Here is a 27,782-nt window from a genome sequence, read left to right on the forward strand (position 1 = left end):
CCTTACCTTCTGCCCAGAGTTCTGCTTTTCCAAGCTCCACTTTATATACAAGCTGTTGAGTCAGTTTCTCTAGCTGATGCATCAGAGGATGTGTGTTTCATTTCTTCCTTTCATTCAGGTCTCTATGAAAATAGCACCTTTTTAGAGAGGACTTTACTAACCACTCAATTTTAAATATTACTCATACTCTGCCCAGTCTGTGTTACTATGTGTGTTATTTTTACTTGTGCCATCTAAGATATATTATAAATCTGTTTGTGATAGAAACATGGACATAGAAAAATATAGATACATACATACATATGCAGATGCATGCAGACATACACACACACAGAAAGGCTCACTAGGATATAAATTCTACTAGCACAGGGACATTTTTCCCCTGATACATACCCAGCACTTAGTAAATGCTTGACTCATAGCAAATATTCATTTTTTTTAAGGAGTAAATGATGTGTGTGACATTAACTTACCATTTGGAGGCTTAATTTAATTTTTATTTTATCAGCGTTATCTGTGTCCATTTTAAGCAGTCAGATATTTCTCCAAGGCATATAACGAAGAAGCAGAATGTTCCCCAGCTCTTCTCCCAAGTGTCAGTCACTGAAGCAACCATTTTCAGCTCTTTTATTTTTTTCTGTGTATGTGGATAACCTGCCACGCTGCTGTGCCTTGATTTGTCGTATTTGTGGTGGTTTTCAACACCTTCTGTCATCCCTCCCTGTTTCCTGAGTTCCATTTCTTCCTCTGTTTTATTTTATAAACTCCCCTCTTTTCTTACAGAGAACTGGGCTATGAGAGTTTAAATTTTGGTCCCTTCCACATCTATGTGTGTATTTTTTCTCTCCTCATAACCTATAAACTTGGCTTTAAATCTTTTTTTTTTCCTTAGAATTAAAGTTATTTTTCTTCCATTATTGCTGATGTGAAGTCTGATGTCATTCAAATTCCATCTCCAGTGTATTGTTGGTGACCTAATGTACTGTGTCTGTGTATGTGTTTTCACTGATTACAGTGGTGTAATCTTGAGTCCTTTGCTCTGAAATTTCATAGCTTTGCTTCTGGGAAGGTGTTAGATAATTTTCTTTCTTCAGTTTTTCTGGTCCCCTGTTTCTAGAACTCTATCTTGTGTGATATTTGCTCTCTAGAGCAGTGGTTTTCACTTTGAAACGTCCACCAGAAACGCCTGGAGTAGACAATAAAACAGATTGTTGGACCCACCCCCAGAGTTTCTGTCAGTAGAATCTGTATTTTAACAACTTTGCAGATAAATGCTGATGCTACTGTTCCAGGGACCAAATTTTTAAAAACGCTATCCTAGACTAATTTTCTAATAGTTCTACTTTTTTTTTTTTTTTTTTTTTTTTTTTTTAATATATCTTCTTTCAAAATACCTAGCTTCTGCATTTTCTGTTCCCTTGGCCTGGCCTGCCTTCCCCCAGGTATCTAGGTGTACCACTGCCTTTCCGGTTGGTTTACACTTGACTTTATCGGTGAGGTCTCTTCCACCCATCCTATTTGCAGTGGCACAGCACACAGACACACTCACATGCCTTGCACTTCTGATCCTTCATTGCTGTTGCCTCTCTAAAATTATATATAATTCTCTTATTATATAATACTGTTTATGTTTGGCTCCCTCCACTAGGGTATAAGGCCCCTAAGAGCAGGAAATTTGCTTTGTTTTGTTTCCTGCTATATCCCCAACTCCTAAATAGTACTTGATAAATAACAAGCACCCTATAATTACCTCTCAATGAATTTCCTCAACTTTATCTTGTAATATTTTTTAATTGTCTGCCTCATATTTTTAATTTCCATGAGCTCTTTATTGTTCTCTCAATGCTCCTTTTTATAGGATCCTGTTTCTATCCTGGATGCAGTATATTTATATTGATTTTAGATTTTTAGACATCTTTTTTGTCCCTGCTTTTTTCTCCAGTTTCTTCCATTCTATTTTGTTCCTGCTTCTTTGTTTTTCTCCCTGTTTTTCACGTGATTGGCTGTCCTCAAGTATGTGCACATACGTGGTGTGTTTTGATATTGAAGAGTGAGGCACCTAAAGGCTGGCTGACAGTTCTATGTACGTGGGCAGGTCTTATCAACTGGTAACTGATCAGGTGGCCCATTTATTTCATGTAGAAACCCCAACTTTCAGCAAAGGTTGTCTTTTTTAGGGGAGTCACTTTCCCTAGAGAAGACTCTTACTACTTAGGGCATATCGGACTAGCAGCCAGTCTCCCCGGAGACAGGCTGGGGAAGGGGCCCAGCGGACATTCAAGTCTGCATGTGGACGTTGGCTCAGTTCCTTTGCTTCAGTGGGTGCCTCCCCTCTGCTCTCAGCCAGGCATAGCATTTCGCGGTCCAGAACTCCCTTGGCCTTCTTTCTTCAGCTAGTTAACAGCTCAGCTGAGATGGGATGGATTAATCCCTTGGCCACGGCTTGATTCAATTCCATTTTCCTTTCACCCTTCAGGCACCCGCAGAGTGGGAAACCAAAGTCCGACCTCTAACCTGTGCTGTACACAAGCCTTCTGAGAGCACTGATGACAAGACTATTTCAGTCATTTGTGGGTCTGTACACTAGACTGTATATTCCTGAATGTAAGCATTGAAGCATTTAACAGTTTGTTAAGCCAGTTCCTCCCAGAGTTAGACCCTGAAGCAGAGATTTGGGTGCAAGTGATTTGTTAAGGGGGTGCTCCCAGGAGCAACAAGTGAGGATGTGGGAAGCAGGACAGACAAGGGGAAGAAATCAAGTGAAGCCCCAGCCTCAGCCTGACTCTGAGGGAAGTTCTGCATCACAACACTTACACCTTAGAATTAACCCCACTTCCAAGCAGAGGGTTGGACCTTTGTACTTCCACACCATCTCTTAAGGAATTTTGTGATATGGGGGGGAAAGCAAAAAACTCCCAGGTGTTTCTAGCTCTCAATATTGGCAAAGTGACCTCATTGCCCAAAGGGAATCCTCTGAAGGTCTTGCATGTGAGCCGTTACCAGCAAAGCCTGGGGAAGCTGGATGACGAGTCCCAATACTGATAAAAAGGATCCAAGGAGAGCTAAGCGGGCACCAACAATATCCACTAAATTCTAGTGTCTTCCTCAAACAATCTTTAAATAAAGGAGTGGTAGTCCCCCATAATTATAAAGTACTTTGCAGTTTACAGAGTTGTTTTGTTTTTTTTCTTTTCTTTTTTCTGATCTCCTTGCAATTGATCTTTGGAGTAATTTTAAAAAGAAAGAAGAACAGTATTATCCTTATTGTTCAAGACTCAAATAAGGCAGAGATTAAGCGACTTTTCTAACATCTTCAGATTCTAGGCCTAGAGTGTATTCCAGCATGCTGCATCATATGCAAGTCTCATACATATTTTACATAGACGTGGAATGCCTAAAAATATGAACTATTTAATCTAAGTATCATGCCTTTCATAACTGAAAAATATAGGAAATACTTTAATGAATGATTTGCTTTTTACTTTTAAAATTATTTCCATTTAGTTCATCCAATATTATATAGAAAAACTGGGTCAGTGGCAAGCCCCATATTAGATGTCTCCTGTTGACTGTAATAAATGCGCAGCCTTAAAGTTGAGAGTTACGTTTTATTTGGCAGGAGGACTTGAACCAGGATGACACCCTCTCAGATCGCTCTGAGGGACTGCTCCGAAGAGGTAGGGAAGGGGCTAGAATATATAGGAGCTTTACAATAAATGGTCAAGAGTTGGAACAATAAAAGATTACTTGTTATCTAAAGAAAAGCAGGCATCTCAAGTTAAAGAATTTAGTGCTTTTCTATGTATGGGAGGAAGCAAACATTTGGGCTCATTGAATTCATTCCTTTGACAAGCATCTAGTTACCTAGGGCCAGTATCTTGTCCTTTCTTATTCTGAGTCCCCTCAGGGTGCACCATTGTGAGTGGCTGCAGGGGCTGGACTGCAGGCTTGTCTTCACTGTGGGGGGTCACAGCAGCCGCTGATGACTTGATGGTTTCAGCATTCTTTGTTTACTGATACGGTTTGCAGTATTTTTCGCTCACACTCTTTAGTTTAGTTCCCACCATCATTCAAAGCTTCTCCCTGTGTTTCATTACTCAGTTGGTTTAATTAAAGCCAGTGTGAAAGAAACTTGTAGAAAGGTTTCTGGAGCACTGCAAGAGGTTGATTCGTTTAGAATGTACTTGGAGTTCTTCCATAATTTTCCCATATGGGCCTATTTACATATCACACTTATGACTCATGACATTACTACCAAAGTACAAATATATTCCCACAAATATTTCCAGTAACTCTTACAGTCTAAAATCAATATAGCAGACATTCTGTCTTATAGTTCCAGAATCACTTACCAATAGAGAGTCTGCTCTTGCTTCCCTGTTCTGCTTACATTAGACCACCCAGCAATGGGGAGTCTCTCGTTGATACGATAAATTCAGAGATAAAGTGAGAACAGACATTTACCCCATGGATCTTCTCAGAACTAAATAGCTGCTATTGTGTTAGCTCCCCTCCTGTCACGTGAACTCTTTATCCCTCCTGGATGATCTAAAACAGTGCTTTTCAAATCTGGTGGCATGTTAAAGTCACCTGGGGAGCTTTAAAATACACGGACACCCTGGCTCTGCCCCAAACTAATTAAATCAGAGTCCCAGGCACAGGACTAAGTTTAAAGCTCCCGTGTGATTGTGTCATGCAGCCAAGGTTCAGTACACTGACCTGAAACAGAAAAAATGTGACAAATGCATTGGTGTCAGGAAGAGATTTGGCCGTCTCATGTATCTTAGTAGCAGATTTTCAATTCCTTTTAAGCTGAGGGTTTCTGCATTTATTTTGGTCTTTTTTGCAGACCTGGTCAATCAGCTTGAGGCCGCAGTGGGCAAACCAAGCACCTAATGATATCACATCCAGGCCTGTGAGCAGTTGTTTGGTATACTTTACACATATTAGAAAAAGAAACTGGTATACCTTATAGAAGCCGAAAACTGAAACTTGTTTCTACTTGATGCTTCTGAGCCTCATTTTCTCTCCCTGAGCTCATCAGGAAGGGGGTCAGCACTTATCTGCTGTATTTTCAGCTCAGCTTTTGTCTCTGTCTTTCTCTCTTCTCCTGACCTGTTGCCATATTCTGTCCGTTCCTTAGAGTTTAGTACAAGGAACCCCCTGTAATGCTCTTAGAAATATAATTCCCTTATTAGGCCAAGGAATCTGCACTGTTGTATTTTAACCCGCTCCTTGGGGAATTCTCATACAGGTAATACAGAGAGGCCGTTTTGAAAAACAAGACTCTAATTTCTTTAGTTGTTATTGTTATTTTCTTCAAGAATTATAGAAGAAATAAAATGTGATTTAGAAAGATACCCCGACATTACTGTTTTGCTCCCTTCCATTCTGTGAGTTGACACATGAGAAAGAGTCTACTTAATCATTTGATGTAAAGAGTACACACATACATACTCATGTATATATGTCCATTTATATAAAAAGTGATGAATTCATGACTCACTTTGGTGTTATGATTGGTGGTGTGTGACAAGAAAAAAAAGGTCTTTGGGAAATTATACACACCTAAGTAATTTAATGGTTACTTCTATTTATAAAGAAATATTCTATAGAATAAAATATCCATATTTCAATTCTAATTGGTCTTGAACATGTCATGATGTTAGACTTCTGTTTAGAAGGTATTATATCTCCCCAGGATAGAGATTTTATCATAATGTGGCAATTATTATGAAACTTTTTCTTTTTGGGGGGAAAGATCAAGTTTTAACTAAAAACCTCCAAGGATATTTTAAAACTTAGTAGAATTATAGAGCATGTATGTTTTACTTTTTAATTTAATTTAGCTATACCTTTTATGGATAGTGTATATTGGGTATTTTTTAAAATGTGTATTTTAAAATCTTACATGCTAGACAAGTGTCCTAATTGGAAAACAAAGAAAAATGTTGATTTGACATTATAAACTGTATTAAACCACATTAATATCCTAAAATATACTATTGACAAGTAATAAAGTAACAAAAACAATTTATGTCCTTTAAATTTACAGAGAACTTTTTAAAATTTTTAGTATGTTTTAAATTTTAAATGTAAACTTTATTCCTTTGGGCCAATGAAATAACTTTCATTTTCTTCCCAGTAAAACTGTGTAAGTATAATGTTTAGAGGTAGGAAAAGTATGTTTTAAAAACAATCTTTGAATAATAGGAATTATATGTGATTAATATTTACATTTTCATATACTATAAAATAATATGAATTAGTAACATCTGTTTAGGATTTGGATTTGCATTATATCACATCATTCAATTTTTCCATGTTATGTTTGAAAATGATTTAATGGTATATGATGTAGTACAGTCTGTCTCACACATGACCATTTTCAGTTTCTTGGCAGCACTGAAGTGGAGCAGCCCAAAGGAACAGAGGTTGTAAGAGATGCTGTAAGAAAACTAAAGGTAGGGCAAGCCCTCCAAAGAAATGTCTAGCGTATTGAACTTGTCTCACGTCATCAGTAGATTGATGGAAATTCAAAGCATGAATAGCTTTGTGGCAGATACGACTTCACCCTGTTAAAAATGGACTGTTGAATAAATTTCACTAGACCATGGAAATGTACTTAATAACAACTATGTAAACACAATTAATTATTTTTCTGAATATGGCACACTCTTCATGTTTCTCTAAGGTATAATTTCTCATACTTAACGAGAAGAATGTAATGGCAATATTTCATAAGTGTTGGCATTTAGTAATTTGCCTTTACTTTGCTTGGACAGTGTGGACTCATGCCCCAACTCACAAGCTAATGACGGTGGAACAACTGTCTCTAATAGACTATCGTATCCACCAGCTGAAAGTGTGGAGTTAGAGTTAATTCCAAAGCAGAATTTTGCAGTGACACTGTGTGTTAAAGCTGTCCTAATGGACAAATCCACAAGGATCTGGCCATGTCCATAAGCAGACCTGGGAACTGGTGAGACTAAGAGCAGAAAAGGACATTTAATAAGCAAAAAATCCGCATCCTCGTAATCTGCAAATTTCCTGAGAAGATCTTAACGTAAGCTGCCATGCATCCTTTGCAGGTTTTTCTAATTGCATCCCATCCCAAAAGACCTTGTTCCCCCTGAGACTTTAAGATTTGAACTCCTTCAACAGAATTCTCATGTTTCTCTCATTAAGAAAATCTAACATAGCACTATTTTGTTAGCATAGTTCATTGTTATTCTCTATGACTGTCTCAAAAATTTGTTGAGAAACAACCCTTCTATAACTTTATTTAGTTTAGGTATCATCCAGTTATTCTATAGTTGGGGAAGGTTTCTGTGCCAAATGAAGTCATAGACATTAAAAAGTATTACTTTGCTTTTGAGAATGTCTTATCAGGTAGAAACTACTGTTTAAATTGAGGAAAAACTGAAGTGAGTTGGCTTGTTTTCTGGGAAACAAAATAAAAGGAGATAAATTTTTATCCATTTATTTTATATATATATTACCTAATTTAAAATATTTCAAAATATCTTATAACTTTTTATATTTTACTTATTTTTAAGTAAATATACTAAAAGGTCCCATGATGCTAACACTCCCACTTGGAAAAAAAAAAGGGGAGTAGCCAACCATTTATTTCAACTACTCATTAGGCAATAAGTCAAACTTGTGCTTTTTTGGCAGATACTTTTAAGCACCATGGAGGATTAAAAAGTTCTCACTATTTATGGATACTGTTTAAAATAACCTATTTAAATATTTAAAATGTTGCACACTCTGGGCATGAATCCAACTTCACTACAATCAGAATGTTTTATAAAAGAATAACTGTATTTACACTCTATGTTTCCTTATACCCAGTAGGGTATTGAACCCAAATCCAAACCCGAAAGGATTCAATTACATAATTACTAGATAAAATTTAAAGAGGTATTTGAAATGAAATGCTTTCTATATGATGGCTAATTTTTATATAATGTTGTGAGACTTTATATGCAGATCTTATGTAGTTTCATGTTTGGAAATGATCCTATTAATAAAAGAATGAGATTTACAGTAAGATCGATGTTATGCAGTATAGTTTAAAAATGCATACTAGGTTGATAGTAGCTTTTTTTTCTTTCAAGTATCTTCCAGAATACTTAATTTAATAAGCAGTCTTTACTCCGTTGATGGCAAAAATTTTGTAGATCAGGAAACTATATATCTAAGGGTAATGATTCATAAACTAAAGCAAATGAATAAAATAATGCTTTTTATTTACTTTTTTGTTTCTTTGCGTCAAAGGTCAGAGGCTACAACTCAGAGTATACAAGAGTATTTACATTTATTTATTTTAAGTTCTAGACCTTGGCTCCTCTCTAATTCTGTTGTCATGTAGAAATGGCCAGAAGATGGTGCTATGACCCTACTAAAAAAAAAATTATCTTATTAACTGTTTTGTGTACACATCCCGCATTTTAATTTCCTGCTTATTTTTCTTAAACATATATATTCTGACTACTTTTTTATCCACCATCGTTCAGTATTTTATTTTATTTGCCACATAAGGTAACATTTTATTTACATTAAATTTTTTTGTCAAAAGTTTCCAGTTAGATTTATTGGTTTCTGACATTAAAGAAGAATTCAAAATTTAAGACTAATACAAGATGATGTAAAACTTATAAGATTTTCTGTGATGTATTTTTTTCATTCTTCTGTATTTAATGATACCTAGTCATTTTTCAAGAAATTTAAAATTTTTTATTTATTTTACTGGGAACTATTTTTCTGTCATTTTGTGGAGGATTTGTAGTTTATAAAGTTTTCTTGAATATAATAATTTGTATGTGTTTACTTTCAGAAATTCTGTATTTATCAAAACAACATATTTTCTATTTCTCAATCATGTTCAACAATTTCTGTCTCTTCATTGTGTTTTAGTCTATGATTTATGAAAATACTACATTTTCCAAAAAGTAATCATTGAAAAACCTTTCATTCTATATACTGAATATCATTGTTATGGTAATGAATTTCATTTTTAACAGTGTGTTACTTATTTTCATTAGTACAACTAGTACACATGTCATAGGGCTCAATATATTTCATAGATAATCTGCTTGTGGTACTTACATGTGGATGAATATTGGTGTATAGATCCAAAACTTCTTGATTTCTCTGGGAGATAACCAGGGAGCAGTATTCCTGGACCCTAATTTTAGAGGATGGGTCCCCTTGTTCCAATGGGGCTAACTTAAAATTACATGAAGCTACCTCAGGGCATGTGGGCTTGGAAATTACTGAAAGTTCTGTTAAATCTAGGCCCAGCAGTTTCTCCATTTGACCTCACTCTCTCTGTGCAGTGGAACACTCTGTTTTTGTCTTCATGACCAGTTATTTAATTAATGAAATGCTTGGAGATTATTTTAATGATATGCATAGCTGTTTTCTCTGTAGGATTATTAGGAATACATTTAAATTAAATCAACAATTTACAAGAACCACGAAGAGGATTAGTAGCTCAGAATTAATTCATTAATTTTATTGCCTAATAATGTATATTCCATTAATAATATAGTTATATTTTCTTTTTCAGTCCTCTGAGAAATGAATAGAAATTGTGTGATGATGAAACTCAGTGGTGCTCCCTTTAAATTATCTTTAGCTCTTCTACTTGTGGCATATATTTAACTAATTGCTTTATGTCTTTCAAGTAATACTTCATCCTTCTCATCATTTTGTGGTAATAACGGCTTGTTTTTGTCAACTGAAAAAAGTGCACAACTTAAAAGCTGAGAGTCATGTTTTACTCAGTGGGCATTTCTGAGGACTTCGGCCTGGGACGCTGCCTCTCAGATGGCTCCAAGATGAGCCAAACAGGCCGGAGGGGGAGCCAGGACATACAAGAGTTTTGCAACAAAGACCAGGTAGTTGGAACATCAAAAGATTACTGTTAATTAAAGAAAACCAGATATCTCAAGTTAAGGAATTTAGCACTTTTCTATGTATGGGAAGATGCAAAAGCGTGGACTCACTGAAATCATTCCTCTGATACGTACCTTAGCTGTCAGGGGCCAGTATTCTGTTCCTTTCCCATCCAGGCAGAGGTAGTGGCTGCTGATGGCTGCAGCATCCTTTATTTACTGATATGGCAGGCAACACTTTTCTTTCACATTTTTATTTGTTTTTTATATCAGATATCCTCTAGAATGCTTAAGCTTTACCCCTCTTTGAATATCTTTATTGGATTATTATATTTAAGTTTCACCAGTAGATCACTCTGTCTAGATGACTAAGACATGAATCTACTGAAGTAAAAATGGGAAAAAAAATTGTAGAAGGCTCTTCAAGCATTAACATTCTAGTAGTAAATAGGGAGAGAAAAATACAATGTAAGAATGATGAGTGTGCCTTTCAAAAGCAAATTAGAGTATTTTGGAACATTATTGAGATGTCTACAAGTTGGAAAAGTGACTTAGATCATGCAAACTATAAAATACAGGCATCCTAAATTTAAAATATATATATATAGATATAGATTGAACAAATAGAATCTTTGGCTTAGATGTTTTGCAATGTCTGTTTAATAGTCAAGGCTAGTAACCAATGTAAACCTTGATAAACATGAAAACAGAACTGGGATTTTTTTTTTTTATTTCTAACACAGAAACTGCTGGGCAAAAGAAAAGCATTATTTAGTAGGTAGCAAAACTAGATTCTAGGCCTGATTGCTACAGACCCATTTTATGACCAAGGTAAATAACTTCTCTAAGATTTATTTTTCTCATCTTTGAAATGGGAGGATTGGATTGGATGACCTCTGAATCTTTTTTAAGCACAATTATGTCATCCTGATATGAAACAAAAGAAAAGGTTTCACAAGCCATAGATCAGATATTTTACGTTTCTTTTTCTTTTTCTGTTTCTCATTCTCGTTTCCCCCCTCCCTCCCTGCCTTTCTGTTTTTAGTACTTCTAGCCCCTACTTCCTCCCTTTGTTTATTTGTTCCATTCTTTCTTCCCCTCTTTTTTCTGGCAGAAAAGAAATAACTCAACAGATAAGTTTAATATTAGTGGTTGTTTGGTGATGGACTTTTTGGAAACTAAAAGAGGTCACAGGAATGGCTGTGTCCAGATGTTGAAAAGGCTTCAAGAGCTATTGTTCACTGTCTGTTTCTGGAAAAGAGCAGCACCCAGGAAGCCAGCTCAGGCTGCTTCTGCGGCCAGTGATGGGAATGGCTTTGTTCAGACGTGTTCACATAGATAGAAAGCAGCTGATTTATTTTGTCAGCCTTCATATGTGAAAACCCCCAAATTGTTTTGATTGTACCAGTACAGGAAGACGATTATGAAGGGAAAAGAAACAAATTAATCCACTTTCTTTGGGAGAGAGCTGGGATAATTTTAAAAGATCTGCACTTAAGCAAAACAAGTTTTTTAAAGGAAAAGAAAAATTCTGACATGAATTAATCAAATTTATGTGCAGAATGTAAGACTGCTGAATACCAAGAAAAAAGCTGCCTGTATTTATAGGACAGGACAGACAGCAAGCTAAAAAAATAATACCACCCAAAAGGAGTACAAATGGTACCCTCCTCCTTGCCCTGCATATCAAGGCAGACACTTCAAGGCATTCTTACGTGCATTGATGATATTATTCTCCATGGTGGTGCAAAGTCATTAAAAGAGAGTGAGACCTTTAACCACTCTCTGCTCTGGCACTGAGCTGTACCATGTGTATTCACATCTGCCCTAAATTAGAAAGAAATGCACAATGCAAATAAATATGACACACAAAAGAGGACTGAAGCCCCACCCCTGCCTCACGTATAATCTATTCCGAACCAAGTTAGGATGATCTATATGGTGAAAAAATATTATAGTAGGAAGTAACTTTGAAGTCTTCGAAGAGGGTTAATAAATATCTTTTTTTTTCAATAGTTCTTTTCTGCTTCTTGAAAAGAAAGGTGGACAAAAGGAAGGAGGAAAGAAGGAAAGAAGGGAGAGGGTGACATTGTCTGATAAAATCAGTACACTTAATACACTTTGAAATTCAGAAAAACAATGAATAATTTCTTTGGCATAACTATGTCCCAACTATTACCTGGGACATACTTATTACATGGGACATACTTATACTAGATGGCATATATATGTTATATGTGTATACGTATATATGGAATGTTTATGTGTATTCTAAAAGAAAAATTTTTTTAAACAATTATTGTTTAATATTCAGATTTAACTGGGATCCTATAATTTTTCTCCCACTAAATCTGACAATGCTAGGAAAGAGGCAGAAACTCCAGCTACTAAGTGCATGAGTATTCTGATCTTCTTTTCGATTTTACAACAGAACCTAACACTTATTAATTCAATAAAGAAATACAATAGATACTACTGCAAAAGCACTGAAAAAATCTTCATGTTTTTCAGGAAGACATACTATATTTATAATTCTAGACTGAGTCTAGTTCTGAGTCTTTTAGCCAGGACACTTACTTCAGTTCTTAGCTTCAGTTTGAATAGTGTAATCTATCTCTTTTCTTTCACTGATTTGATTGATTTGATGGGTAAGACAGTGTACCAAACAAGGTAAGTATCTAAAAATGACCAAGAAGGCATATCCAGTGAAGTCGACTGCAAGTTCTATAAAGTCACTAAAAATGGTAGATCCACAGAAAAAGAAATTGATCTCTGCTTATTTTCCCACAAAGAGTCTTTACTTTCTGTTCGGTATGAATACAATTTTTTAAATATCATGGAAGTACCTTAAAAATTTTTTTTAAAAGTTATTGAAAATCAATCTGATGTTAATGTTAGTAATGTTAGCTCACTATGATTTCTAAATATTTGGGGACTGTGTGAGGTTTATAAAAATACTTTACAAAAGGCAATAATTTAATGAAAGTCCAACACTGAATACACTCAAATATATATTGTGTTCATTCTCCATAGAAAGAGATTTATAATTTTGTGAATAAATTTTCATTTGTAGTTTGCAAGACATATCAAGAAATCTGAAGGCCAGAAAATTCCTAAAGTTGAGTTGCAAATATCAATTTATGGAGTAAAAATTCTAGAACCCAAAACAAAGGTAAGGCTTATTTTTGAACATTGGAAGCACTTTAATCTTCAAGTAATGACAGTTACATTCCTATTTTAATGAATATTCAAAACATCTTACCAGTTGAAACTATTTAGTTCTCAGTTAATGACAATTTGAAACTCTATAGAATTTTTAAGGGAAAAGAAAACAACTTTTGGGATCGTTTTCTGAGCGATTTGTTCTTGGCCTGTGTTTGGGATTAAAAATTTACAGTAAGTATGTTCAACAGAATTTGGTCTTATATTTAGAAATTTTCCGTCGTGTGCTGTGAAGGAGATGCAGTTAAGTGTGGGTCACTGAGTGTGAAAGAAGACAAAAGCTGTGTGTTATTTGGTAAAATATTCTGGACTGACTCTTGTTGCTTGTAAACATAATCAGTGTGTATTAGTTTACTATGGCTGCTATAATAAAATACCACAGGCCTGGTGGCTCAAACAATGGAAATGTATTGCTCACAGTCCTGGTGGTAATGGCAATCCCAGATTAAGCTGACAGCCGCAGGCGTGGTTTCTTCTCAGCCTTCCCTCCTCCGCCTGCAAGTGGCCGCCCTCCTGCTGCCTCTTCATGTGGTTGTCGCTGCAAACACATCCCTGGTGTCTCTTTGTGTGTCTAATTTCCTCTTCTTAAAAGGACATCTGTCAGACTCGATCAGGGGCCACCCAGAGGACCTCACTGTAACTTCATCACCTTTTTTGAGCCTTATCTCCAAATAAGGAGATTCAGTTCCTTTCTGAGGTATGGGGAGTTAAGGCTTCAATATATGAATTTGGTGGGGAACATAATTCAGCTCATAACACAGTATAAACTTAAGATTCTTGTATTTAAGAGCTTTTCCCCCTACAGAGTCAATGTAAAGAAATGGAAAACAATCTATTCTAGAATCACATTCATTAATATGTACTTGTGGGTGTAATTGTTTTCACCGAAAATTCCTATGTTGAAGCCCAACTTGCAATGCAACTCTATTTGGAGATAGAGCCTTTAAAGTAATTAAAATTGAATGAGGTCTTAATTGGGCCTTAATCCAATAAGAGAGTGACCTTGCAATAAGAGGAAGAGACACCAGGGACATGGGAGCACAGGGGAAAGGCCACATCAGGACACAGCGAGAAGCCATCTGCAAGCAAGAAACCAGACACGCTGACACCTTGACTTGAAGCCTTCCGAACTGTGAGAAAATACATTTCTCTTGTCGAAGTCACCCAGTCTGTGGTATTTTGTTATTACAGCCCTAGAAAATAAATATAGTATTTTATTTGCCTCAGAATTATCGCTTAGTAATTTTGATAAAACCATGAAAGTCAGTTTGGAAAAACTGAGTAACATTCAACTCCAATTATTTTACAAATATATATTATCAATGCTTTTTTTTTAATACTGCAGCATGCATAGTGACAAATTAATTCTATTTGAAAGCTGAAGGAAACCCTGGCCTGGAAACAGAGTATGAAAATATTTTCACAGGTCTGCCCCTTTCTCTAGTCCAGCATTTACCACTGATACCATCACTCTGTACATAACAAGCCCTGGCAGTCTTGCTATTCAAAGTGCGGCCCGTGAACCACCAGGAATCAGCATCACCAGGAGCCTGTTAGAAATGTAAAACCTCAGGCCTCATTTCAGACCTACTGAACCTGCAATTAAAGAAGAAACATGGTGATTTCTGTGCACACTGAAGTTTGAGCTGTTCTGGTGTCGCGCGCAGACTGCTGCTTCATTTTCAAAGTCTAGTCCATGGAACACTGACATTAAAAATACCTGCGACACGCGCAGCAATAAGTCCCACACCCTGTCTTAGCCTACAGAATCAGAATTACCCTGGAAATTTTGCATTTTTAATATCTTTGAGGACGACAGGACAATAGCATGGATGTAGCCACAGTCAATTCAAAATTAAAGAACAATTGCATTCCTTCAGACTTCTCAAACCATGAATTTAAGACCTCCCTCGACTGTTCTAATTTCCTCCTATTCTCCACATTCAATAGTAAATAACAGAGAATTGGAGACCATACTTTTGGTTTTGGTTATTCCAAAATGACTATTGCTGAGGTGGCTGAAAGCAGATAAAAGCAGTGGTAAAAGAATAGTGGAAGTTCTCTTCAAGCTTACAATGAATATGAATATATACGAATTCAAGTGTGAAATGATATGTACGTATCTATATATCCAAGCTTATAATGGAATATATATATACACACACACACATATATATATATATTTGCTGGGAAATGAGGCATTTGAAAGTGAAACATTGTCTGCAGGTGGGTTGGCTGGGATGCCTTCGTTAGACAAATGGTAGTTAATAAAAGAACAATAGGCTGAGGAAGCAGTAAGTTTCTGGGTAACAATGCTCTCAGAAGTGTAGCAACCAACGTGTAGTCTTATAGGCAATTAAAAAGGAAACAGTCCTAGTCCTGCATTTCCTTTTTACAATTCAGTGGCTATATAGTGGCAAATGTCCAGTTAGAACAAGTCATTTGTAGGTCATCTTTCTGTTTAGAGTTTCTTCTAAACCATATAGATCTGTTTTGGAGTGTATGCATGTGTGATTATTATTAATTAAAATTTCTTACATGGATTTTAGGACTTGACAAAGCACACCTTGTAATATGTGAGGATGATAATACACTTTATGTATCACCTACATGCATTCTTATTCGTTTTGGTAAGAGTCTACCCATAATGTATCCTAGGCTATAAGAATTTCACCAATGCCATAATCTATAAATTATAATCTACTAAACCATTCTCCTATTATTGAACATTTAGAATGCTTCAATTTTTCAGTAATTAATACAAAGTTTAATTATTTAGAAAATACAAATATGCTTAAATACAGTATATAAAGAGAACATCGTTAGCATTTAGAATTGACAGTTTAATAATGGCACATCTTTACAAAAGCACAAAATATCAAGACAAAGATACTGCAAGGTGACTAACACTGATACAGTATGTGGTGTGTGTGTGTGTGTGTATGTGTGTAAAAAGAGACACAGAAGGGGATCATGGGAATACAAATGTAGCAAATGGTACCAGTTGGTGATTCTAGAGTTGCCCATAATGACTCCCATAATAATGAGTTTTCTGCTGACAACCTGTCATCTGTATCATCCTCTTCCCGAAACTTTTACTGTCGAATCTCCATACCTCTCCCAGCCTAAACCCCGTTTACAAAGCGTCAAGGAGGTAGGCTTCAACTCGGTATAATTAGCCTATTGACCTTTGATCATGGTATTCCTTACCCAAATCAGTAATGCCAATCCTTTTCTTCCCTGGCCCAGAGTCTTTGTTTCCTGTACTTAATAGCTAATTGTAAAGAGGCCCTATTGAATTTTTCCCCAAGAAAGTAAGTTTTCCAAACTTTTAACCAGGAAGAAGCATTATTTTTATCCCTACCGAACTTGAAGAGTGATTGTGGAATTCAATTATATTACATACGGATAGAAAGCAACTGACTCTTTACTCACATATTATACGTCAATATAGAGTATCCGACTCTTTACGTATAGTAGAATGTACCATTTTTTGAATCCATAAAAAAAAAGTAGGTAATCTAAATAAGGGATTACCAACTCTCCTGGGCATTAGTGCCCATAGGAGACTCCTGAGAATGCTGATTGCTGGAGTCCACCCAGGTTTTTCAGATTCAGAATCTGCAGAACAAGCCTTAGTATCTGTATTGTAACAAACAAAACTTCCCAGGTGACTCTGAGCCAACCTAAACACAGATATGTATTTAGGAACCATTATTTGAAGAGATGTGAGTGAACCAGAAAAAAAAAACCGGTAATTTATTTTATTTTGAATATAAGTTGTAATTAAGGGAAAAAATAATGAAATATGGTCCTAAGATAAGTTTATTTATAGTAAATATATGTATATTTTGCTACATATTTATATAGTAAATAAATATATATTTATATATTTATATATTAAGCATAAATATTTATATATTAAAGTATTCATTCAATATTCATCTAACATGGACTTGGTAAAAGTCTAAACAGAAATTAAGACAATTCCCAACCGTCATAACCAAAGGCCTTCTGTGATCACACTGGTTGGTGAGTGAGTGAGGGACTGCGTAGGTTTCACCACCAGCTATGTAGAAGATGTGTTTTCATGTTACTTGTAATTTCTCCTATAAATGGAAAAAAATGTATCTTTTCCTATATTGTATAGCACCATGTCCTCTTTATCATTAACATGTTTATGCAGTTAATAAACTGGTGTAGACATGCTGTCAGTATTTGGGAGCTACCATGCAGCTGAAGAATACTGTTTCACTTTGTTAACAGTAAAACAAAAAAACATGTCAGTGAGGAGGAGACTTGTCAATCAGGCAAAGTATAGGAGGATAGTCTCAGACAAATGGGTTCATTATCCATCTCAGCACTAACCACAAGAAGCCATCAGAAGCCTTAGTAAGTTGAGCATTTTTCCTTCCTGCTGTTTAAATGGATAAATCAGGCTATCTGGTAATGACGAAAACATTACAGCCCTACACTGTACTTCCTCGTTTTAATTTTCATGCTTGCAATCAACCCTTTGAGGACTTACCGTTTGTTTTGTATGCAAGGAAGTAATGCAGTGCTAGAGACAATTCTCTTATCTATTTATCTCATTTTATGTATCCATTTTCAGTCTGAGGAGCAGTAATATGAATCAGAGTGATGGAGGAAAATCTCAGCAAGCTGACATGTCAGACCCTGAACTTGGAAGGATGTAGTGACTGGTCCTGTAGTTGCACACAAACACACACACACACACACACACACACACACATCTGTATATGCAATATTTATCTTTCTACTGATTAACAAGGTTGATTCAGTAATTTGAATGCTGGTTCTGTAGACCTTCTTCATTCACTGGTCCAATGGAAAACATTACAGAAGTTGCAATGATAATCTTCCTTAAAAAAGACTCAAGTGTATGAGTTACCATGAAGATGTGTAATATGTAGTATGTTTCATATGACATTGTGTACAGATGAAGTTATGTTTTAAACTGTAATATTAGTAGCAGTAAGATAAAATGAAGAGTGTTCTGGTTAAAAAGTGCTCTACTAATTCTGTAACCTTGTGGAAGTTTCTTAATCTCTCTAGACCCCAGTATCCTCCTAAGTAAAATTGCCCAGTTTAAAGTAATAATCTCTGAAGATGCCTTGTAGCTCAGGAAGCCCATAATCCTCTTTTCATGTATGTTTTTCAAAATGCTACTGAACTGACTAGTTTAATTTAATCCTGAGTCAGGAGGTTCATCTCCATTACATATGTGTTTAAGTTCGAGGTGTATATAATTATAAAATCAGAATATGTCAGATGATGCTTCATAAGCTATATGTTATTAGCACAGCTGGTATTTCAGAAACTGGAAAAAAAATCTCTTCAACTATGTTTATTTTCATCTGTGTTCACAGGAAGTTCAACACAATTGCCAGCTTCACAGAATATCATTTTGTGCAGATGACAAAACTGACAAGAGGATATTCACTTTCATATGTAAAGATTCTGAGTCAAATAAACATTTGTGTTATGTATTTGACAGTGAAAAGTGTGTAAGTATGCCAAATGTTTTAGGGTGGTTTGTTCTGTTTTACAAGCCAGGAATTGTCTTGTTTCCTGCATTAGTAAGGTATTTGGAAATAAGTATGGTCTGCAAATACTTAGCTACACTAATAGATTCATCCTGTCATGAGAATATGCTTCAGGATTTCATCCCTAACTAAATTCTCATGTTCACAGGCACGGGCTTGCATGCAAATTTCTTTTCTTAGAACGTCATGCTTGCTAATGTTATATATGTTTATTTCTCTTACAACATCTAATTTATTTCTTATTTTAAACTCAAATATGATTTACTAATATACATATAATGCAAAAAGGTAATGTTGAACAAAGTATTTTTTTTCTGGAATATGATAGATCTGATGAAAATAAACATTTTAAACTCCAGGAAATGAAATCTGTAAGGGTCTTCAAACAAATCTTCAGTGTTTTGAAAAACCTCGTCCTTGATTTTACTTATTCAGAAAACAGTATCATGAAAGGTGATAGAATTGTATGTGTGTGTATGTGCCTGTGTGAGTGTGTATGTGTGAGCTTGTAAATACAATCTAAAGTTCTTAGCAAGTAAGAACAATTAGGGAATTCCGAAGTTGAGTTCTGTAACAGTTCTTTAATCATCTGGAATCTGAAGGAAAACTTTGTATCTTGACTATAAGCATAAGCTAACGCTAATTATAACCTAGCTGAGGTCCAGTTATAAAATACAAGATGTGAATTCCAAGCACACATTGTAGCCATTGATGGCTTTAATTGAGGAAGAACATCAAACCTCAACAACCTGATTGCCTTAGACAAGAAGAAACTTATTTGCACACTTTTCACACTGTGAAAAATATTATTATCATTATGTAATTTGTTTCTCTGGTTTCAGTATGTGAGCTTCTTGAGAACAAATACTTGTTTATTTGTCCATGTAACTCCTACATCAGGTGGACAATAAATGCTCAATGAATTTTTTCCGTAAAGAAAAGACTATGCAGACAAATGTACAAAAGATAGAGCAAGTTATCTGTAACTTTTAAACTATAGTTCTCTAAAAAGGCAAACTAATGTGCTAGGCTACTTGGCATCATAATATGTTTTGAGAATTTGATGAACATTATGAAACATCTCATCAGAAAAATATGCTTATCCACATAAGGCAACATTATGTGAACAGTATGGTATTTTTATGAAGTTTAAGTTGTTTTGAAATTTATTCTATTAAATGAATGCATTATATTTAATGTTCCAAGTGCTTCTTAACCATGATTGCTTGCAGGCGTTTGAGGAGATTAAAGTTGATATTTGTTGAATATCTTCTATGTGTAAGATATTATAACCTTTTATCACTTACAGCAAGCAGAAAATTCAGTTGTTCTGCTTCCTTGTTTACACAGAGGAATAAACTTCTTTAGGGTCCTGTGAAATATTCGTAAACCAAGTCCATTAAAACATTAGCCATCTTATGGCTATATGTCACATGTTTTATCTTTCTTTGACCTCCATCAAATTTGTTATATGATTATTTAATATATGAGCTTGCCAGAATTCCCATGTAGTTTTATTGTTTTCAGAGTATAGACTCTATTTCTCCCTGATCATAATTTGTAATTGACTTCCAAAATTTCAATTCCATAACCCGTTAACTCTCCAGATATAGCCTATTAGCTTTTCTTTTTATTTTTCTTAAAAGTTAAAAATGTATTCTTGAATCCTACTGCAGTGGCTCACAATCATTAGTGTACATAATATTCATAAGGAAGACCTTTTAAAATACAGCTCATTCATTTCCACTTCAAAAAAATATGTTCATATTGACTTGGGGCTAGAGCTGAGGAAATCTAGATTTTGCAAGTTCACCAAGTGATTTTGCTTCAGGTAGATGGAAGACTGAGCTTTGAAAAGCAAGGTTCCAAGTTATCACTTCAACTGTAAGTTGGCATCACTTTAATTAGCTTAAAGAGGATGTGTTTCCTCAAAGTCTCATTATATCATTTTTACCTCAAGATTTTATTTGCTCTACTTATAACAATGTCTGTATTTATAAAATTGATTTTCTATGTATGTAAAATTTTTGAAATACTATCCTCTCTAATCAAAACAGGAAAATAAATTATGACCCAATTGGCACCACTCTTTCCTCTTATTTTAAGAAACCAAAGCCCACTTGAGTGCCTTTCCCAGTGTTACAAAGCTAGATAATAACAGGATCAGGGTTAAAATTTAAGACATTAGATTGCCATTGCAGCATTTGTTCAGCCATGCTGTATTACTCCCGTAACTGTGACCTTGGGGGCTTGAGGGAGCTCTGTTCCAGGGGCTTTGTCTTACTTACTCGTTATATTTTATCCTTTCAATACTTCTCTGAAATTGTTGAGAGTTTGAAAGTAGATGATACCTGTCCTAGTATGCCACAAGACTGGAATTCACTGCTTAATTAACATTATCATATTAATGAGTCTCCCTCCATGGTGACAGTGAGGATAATGTGGGGAGCTACAGTGCCCAGCTCTGCTAAGCAACAGTGAAGAGAGGCCAAGCGAGGAAGCTGAACTTCCTTCCCCACCAGGCAGTACTGAGGCAGTGCTCTCCCGTTCCCATTCCCCTACTCGAATTGTGTCAGAGTTTAAATAATTCTAGAGTCTCATAGTATTTAGAATATCCAAGATTCAATTGAAAATCACTCCCCACATCAAGAATTAGAAAATCTTACTAAGTGAAAAAAGATGACCAATATATCTCAACACTGAGATGAGACAGACATTAGAATTACCAAATTTTAAAAGAGCCGTCATAAAAATAATGAAATAAATTGTTACAATCACACTTGAAACAAATTAAAAATTACAGTGTCTTCTAAGAAATAGAAAATCTAAGCAAAGAAATAGATGATAAAAAGAAAACCCAACTGGGAATATTGGAACTGAAAAATACAACTAAATAAATAACACAATGTATGGGCTCAATAGCAGAAAGGAGAGGACAGAGGAAAGAATCAGCAACCTGGAATATTGAAAAATAATAGAAAATGCCCAATCTGAACAATGCAGAGATAATAAGTATACACATGTGAATGCACACACACACACACACACACACACACATACACACGCTCACGTAGGCATATACACAAAACACTACAAAAAAAAATCAGAAACCTGTGGGACTACAACAAAATATCTATTATTTATGTGTCATTAGGAAAGAGAGAAAAAAAAAAAGGTGGCCTTGAAAAAGCACTTGAAGACATAATAGTTGCAAACTTCCAAATTTGGCAAAAGACATAAACCTATAGATTGAAGAAATTGAATGAAGTCCAGACAGGATAAACCCAAGTTAATTCTACACATATACAGTCAAATTTCTGAAAACTAAAGACAGAAAAACCTTGAAAGTAGCAAGAGATAAAGTCCTTACCTAAAGCAGAAAATCAATTCAAATTACAGTGTATTTCTTATTAGAAGCCATGAAGATGGGAAGGAAGTATCACACGGATTGTAAAAGTAACACAATTTTAGTTAAGATTGGCAAGATATATAATGAGGAATTTTAGACTTACAAGTTGCTCTTATAAACAGATTTTAGTATTATTATTCCCTTGGAGCATATGTAAACATGTATATGTAAATATATGCAAAACCAATAATATCCAGAATGACAAAGCAAATTATAGTTATTACTTACATGAAAACTGGAGGAGGCCAAAATTAAGGTTAAAAGCTAAAGGAAACTTTAAATTTGTCTGTAATGCTGAAAGACTTTAATACTGGTTTTACATATATTCAGGGTAATTAAAGGAAAAAGAAAGTAGTAATAAGTAAACATGCAAATTTTAGCATAGAAATATAAAAAAATAATTAAATGGTTAGATAGAATAACTAAAAAAAAAAGTTTAACATCAGGTTTGGAATGGCAGAAAAAAAATGTTCAGTTATCTGAATATTATCTGAATAGCAACAAAATACAACATCAAAGTTTGTAAAAGACATTTCAAGCAGTGCTCAGAGGGATATTTGTAGCTTTAAATGCTCCTATGAAAAAAGATAAAAAGATTAAAAGTAATCATGCCCTTGACTTTAAGAAGTTAGAGTAAGGAAAAATTAAAAACAAAATACATTAGCTGGTGAATAGTCAGAAAAAGAAACAAAAGACATGAAATTGGAAAAAGAGTAAAACTATCTTTTTTTCACAGGTGTAATATGAATTTCTACAAAGAAAATTCTGTAAAATCTACAAAATTGCTATAATTTGGAAGCAAATTTAAGCACAGGATACAAGGTTAATATACAAAATTGATTTTTTGTCTACTATAAAAAAAGAAAAATCTATTTACTATAGCATCAACAAACGTGAAATAATTAGGATTTTTAAAGAAGATATACTGAAATCTACAAAATATTGCAGAAACTAAAGAAGACCTAAAATAATGGGTGAGAGATACCATATTAATAGGTTGGAACGCTCAATTTAGTTAAGAGGTCAGTTGCACTAAATTGTTCTATATAGTCAGTATGATTCTTGTCAAAATCAAACTGGGATTTTTAATAGAAGTTGAAAAGTTGTTTTTAATATAGTAATATAAAACAGTATAGAACAGAAAAATTATTCTTGAAAGAAAAGACCAAAGTTAGAAGACACAGTTTACCTGATTCCACAATGTACTCTAAAGAAACTTATAGGGTCAAGTGATATTGATGTAATGATAGCTAAATAATAAAGGAACTACATTGTAGAGGCCAAAAATATCCACACATGTATGGTCAATTGATATTTCCACAAATGTGACAAGACAATTCAATTGAGAAAGGAAGTATTTGACAACTGGTATTAGAACAACTAGCCAAATATGTGAAAAAAGAATAATTAAAAATTAACTCTACATAAAAATAATTTCAGATGGATTATAGATGTAAAAGTAGAATCTTTTAAAGTCTGCTAAGAAATTTCCATTAAATGTAGAAGAATCTCTTTATGAACTTTGAGTAGATACTGGTATCTTAGGATGACCTCAAAAACACTAAACATAAGACAAAATGTGTGAGTTAATGAAAAATAAAAATTTTCTGTTAATTTATAAAAGGTATTACAAAGTGAAATGGCAAGTCACATCTGAAAAAGAATTTGTATCCAGAGTATGTAGAGAATTAAATATCTAAAAAGGCAAAAAAAAAAAACAAAACAGAACAAAAAAAAACCTAATACAAGTGGGCAGGAAACTGTCTTCTACAGGGAGTTCATAATGAAAATATAACAAAGGCCAATGATTACATGAAACCGGGCTAATAGAATTGTTCAAAAGGGAAATTCAAATTAAAAACACTTAGTTTTAGCATTACTCATCCAGTGAAAAACAAAGTTAAAAAGACTGTCTATATCTGATGTTGATGAGAATGTGGAGCAACTAGAACTTTCTTAATGTTGGTGGGAATGTAAAATGGTGACGCTACTTTGGAAAACAGTGTGGCAGTTTCTTAGAATGCTAAACATAGACTCATCCTAAGATTTAGCAATTCCATCCTAGGTATTTATCCATAGGTATGAAAACATGTCCACAACAAGATTTTATAAGAACGTTTGTAAGAGCTTTATGTATAACTAAGAACTGAGAACACCACAAATGTCCCTCCATAGACAGATGGAAAACATTGTGGTATAGTCACTGAGATACTAATCAACAATAAAACAAACAACACATATAACATCTCAGAAACTAAAAAAGAAAACAAAGAATATATACTGTAGTGCTCATTTTTATAGATATACGAACAGGCAAAACTCACCCATGGGGGTAGAAATTAGAGCAATGGTTACCACAGAAATGTGATTTTACTAGGAGTAGGCACAGGAGAACTTTCACGGATGACAGAAATATTCTATGTCTTTAATTATATGGTGTTATATAGGTATATACATTTATCAAAACACATCTGATTGTACAATTATGATCTGCATTTCATTGTATATAAATGTCATCTCCTACTCCCCAAAAGTGTGAAACTGGTAGAGTCAGATATTCTGGATTTGAATCCAGGTTCTCTGTGAGACTTTAGGGAAATTATACAACTTCATAGAATTGCAGTTGCTTAAGTATTGTGGGGATAATAATTCTCACCTCAAAGAATCATGATGAGAACCAAGTGAGGTAATATTTGGTGAATACTTACCAGGGAGATAAATGCTCTTAATTAAAAAGATATGTCTTATCATCAAAAAAAGGAGAATATGGCTTTTAAAAAGTTATTATTGTTAACAAATAATTAGTAATGAGGTCAAATGTTATTAGTTACCAGTCAACAATGCTACCATTTAAATGAGTCTCCTGTACACCTTGAGTATTTGAGGATAACACATTGTCTTATTAAGAGGACACATTGAACTCATTTTCATTTATTTAGTATTATTTAGCATTCTTTAATGTAGCTATTTTCTTTTCCTCCTTTTTTTTTAAAGACAAATAGTCCTCATATATAATTTCAGGCATATATTCTGCATTTTTTAGTTAACTGGGTTAAACACTATAAATATTTGTTATGGCTAACGGCCTTTTTAAACAAAGAGTGAACTATAAAAGATAATGATGTCTTAAGTAATCTAAACTTTATTAATAAAGCATATTTTCAATTTAGATTGTACATAGGATATCACAAAATTTTAGGATTTGCAGTAGGGTTTCCCTAACAGGAAAGTCTGGCATGTTCAAGATTTAATATTGCCACCAGTTGTTATGTCATCTGGAGGTCTTATAGTTAAATATGAAATATTTGGTGCATTAAATCAATTAATGCCTGTACTAAACTTCTTTATAATGGTAATAAGGTAAATAGATCTTTATTCAGTGTTTACACTCTTCCCAGTAAGACCCTGTGATATCAGCTGAGATATGAATGGAAAAGGAATGAGCTGGTGGCCTTAGGATATTTGTGGCAGTTTCTAGTTAATAGACCAGAGATTGTCAATTGTTGAGGAGGCCAAATTCAGATGGCAGATACGTTTTGTTCAATCGTCATGGTTTTACAAAAACATTGTTTACTATCGTTTAAAATTGGGAGCTTTCCATGTGAAAATTCAGATCTGTGACTTCATCTCACATATTTGAAATCTGACAACTCTGGGTTGGAATTGCTTGTTTCCACAAGCCAGCAATGAATTGGAACTGAGTAGCGGTCGCTCCATTTGGAGAGGGCATACCTCAGGTTTTCCACAGACACCTCCCAGCCCACCTCATTCAAATTACCTGTCAGCTTGAACAAACCCTCCTCACTAAGAAAAAGAAATAAGTAGCAAAGCAACAAGAAAACTGCAGTTGGCGCTATGCTTTCAATTAATAGGCACTAAATATTTGAGGAAGGAAAGATAAGAAAGTAGGGAAAAATGCTATGATAAAAGAGATGAGAAGGTGAAAAGGACTCGCTTCCAGCTTCAACGGCTATTCATTTAATTGCCAAAACATTTTTTTTTTATGCTGTGAATGGGTAGGCACTGGATTATTATGTTAGCATAGACTACTCTGCTCGTTTACTACATCTCTACCCCTAGACATGACATGGCCCTTTTGAAGAACCTCATGTGAATGTTTTTCTTGATTCAAATAGTCTGGAATATTATTATTAAAGTGCAAATCTTCTTTGTTTGGTTTTTACAAAGGCTGAAGAGATAACTTTAACAATCGGCCAAGCATTTGACCTGGCATACAGGAAATTTCTAGAATCCGGAGGAAAAGATGTTGAAACGAGAAAACAGATTGCAGGGTTACAGAAAAGAGTGAGTAAACTAAGCTTGTTGTTTTCACATTTATGTGATGTAAGTACAGGGAAACTTGCATATCATCAAACAAATTTAGAAGGCCTGCCATTAAATTTCCCCCACACTGATTGGAACTGCTTTCACTGTGTCCCTATAATTTTTCATTCCTGGTCCCCTGCACAGTTTTTAACCATTTTATATTGAATTCCCACAAGAACTTAGTGTTCTCATGTGACTTTGCTTCACTTCCTGATGCTTCTCATGGGGATCAGAGCAGCAGAAGCAGCAGATGCTGGGTAAGTGGTTTCCCATGCAGATCAGATTCCTTTATAATTAAATTATACCCTTTCTCCACTCTCTTCAAAATCATCATAAGCAAGTTTCACTGTCTTGCGGTTATACTCCAAGATTATGGGTACAGATTGCACAGTGCTGCAAGAAAACACAGAGAATGAGGTATTAGGAACATGAAATTTGCACTCACATAAAAACGTATTTTAAATTTAATAATATATCCTCTGGTGACCTAGAATTCTATAATATAGCTGAAGCTTTATCAAATACATTTCTCCCTGTGCACAAAAGAATATATTAAACTTTTAAATGATATGAAGTTCTATTCATGAATGTAGCCAATATAACAGCCAATATTTTCCAAGAATAAATTTCTAAAGATTATTCAATAATCACTTGCTTTTTAGATTCAAGACTTAGAAACAGAAAATATGGAGCTTAAAAACAAAGTACAAGATTTGGAAAACCAGTTGAGAATAACCCAAGTATCAACATCTCCAGTAAGTATATAGAAAATGTGCATCGTTTCCTTAGACACAAGATTTCATGGTGATAAAACATGTCTGGATCATCAGTTCTTCAATATTTCAAATAATACTCTGGGATCAGCAATTTTAAACTAAACGTGAATAAAGATGAAAGATGCTAAATAAGAGTAATTTAAAACATTAGAATTGCATAGGTAGCTCAGATCGGAGTTGTTTTTCCATGTTGCTCTTTCCTCTTTTCTAAAATAATTCAGCCTTCGACTTGGTCTTTTCCTCTTTGTGCCATGTAGCCTCTCTTTCATTCCAATTGATTATTATTTACTGAAGTTAGATTCAGTGACCTGGGCCAGTCTACCCTTGGAGTGCTGAACTTCATTATAGATGTTGGACTGTTAACAAAATCAAATTGGTTTCTTATTTCATAGCAAGGATTCCTACTGGGAGTGACACAGTTATATTTCAGACACTAAAATCAGTGGTAATCTCTGCAGACAACTCTTAGTATATCTGTAGTTAAATTATTTACTTTTGGTTTAGCATAGATTTGAAATCTTTTTCCACTACCACATACGATGCCATTATTTTGTGATTTTGGCTTAAGGGAAGTTTT

The 27,782-nt window shown here is 34.6% G+C and overlaps 1 protein-coding gene across 6 annotated transcripts in view; it reads left to right on the forward strand.

Annotated features, from left to right (window-relative positions):
* Positions 1–27,782, forward strand: part of GULP1 (GULP PTB domain containing engulfment adaptor 1) — a 253,310-nt gene that overhangs the window by 202,166 nt on the left and 23,362 nt on the right. For 3 of the 6 annotated variants that reach the window (XM_064484972.1, XM_064484971.1, XM_064484974.1), the window contains 6 exons: positions 6,393–6,464; positions 12,979–13,077; positions 18,518–18,655; positions 26,292–26,408; positions 26,663–26,686; positions 27,092–27,184. In XM_064484972.1, the coding sequence (XP_064341042.1) occupies positions 6,393–6,464; positions 12,979–13,077; positions 18,518–18,655; positions 26,292–26,408; positions 26,663–26,686; positions 27,092–27,184 (543 nt within the window). Of the gene's footprint in view, positions 1–3,515; positions 3,678–6,392; positions 6,465–12,978; positions 13,078–18,517; positions 18,656–26,291; positions 26,409–26,662; positions 26,687–27,091; positions 27,185–27,782 lie in introns of those variants that run through there. The other 3 variants (XM_010991800.3, XM_010991818.3, XM_064484973.1) reach the window with 2 other exon arrangements.

This window comes from Camelus dromedarius, chromosome 4 (genome assembly GCF_036321535.1).
Source record: "Camelus dromedarius isolate mCamDro1 chromosome 4, mCamDro1.pat, whole genome shotgun sequence".
NCBI classification, from domain to species: domain Eukaryota; kingdom Metazoa; phylum Chordata; class Mammalia; order Artiodactyla; family Camelidae; genus Camelus; species Camelus dromedarius.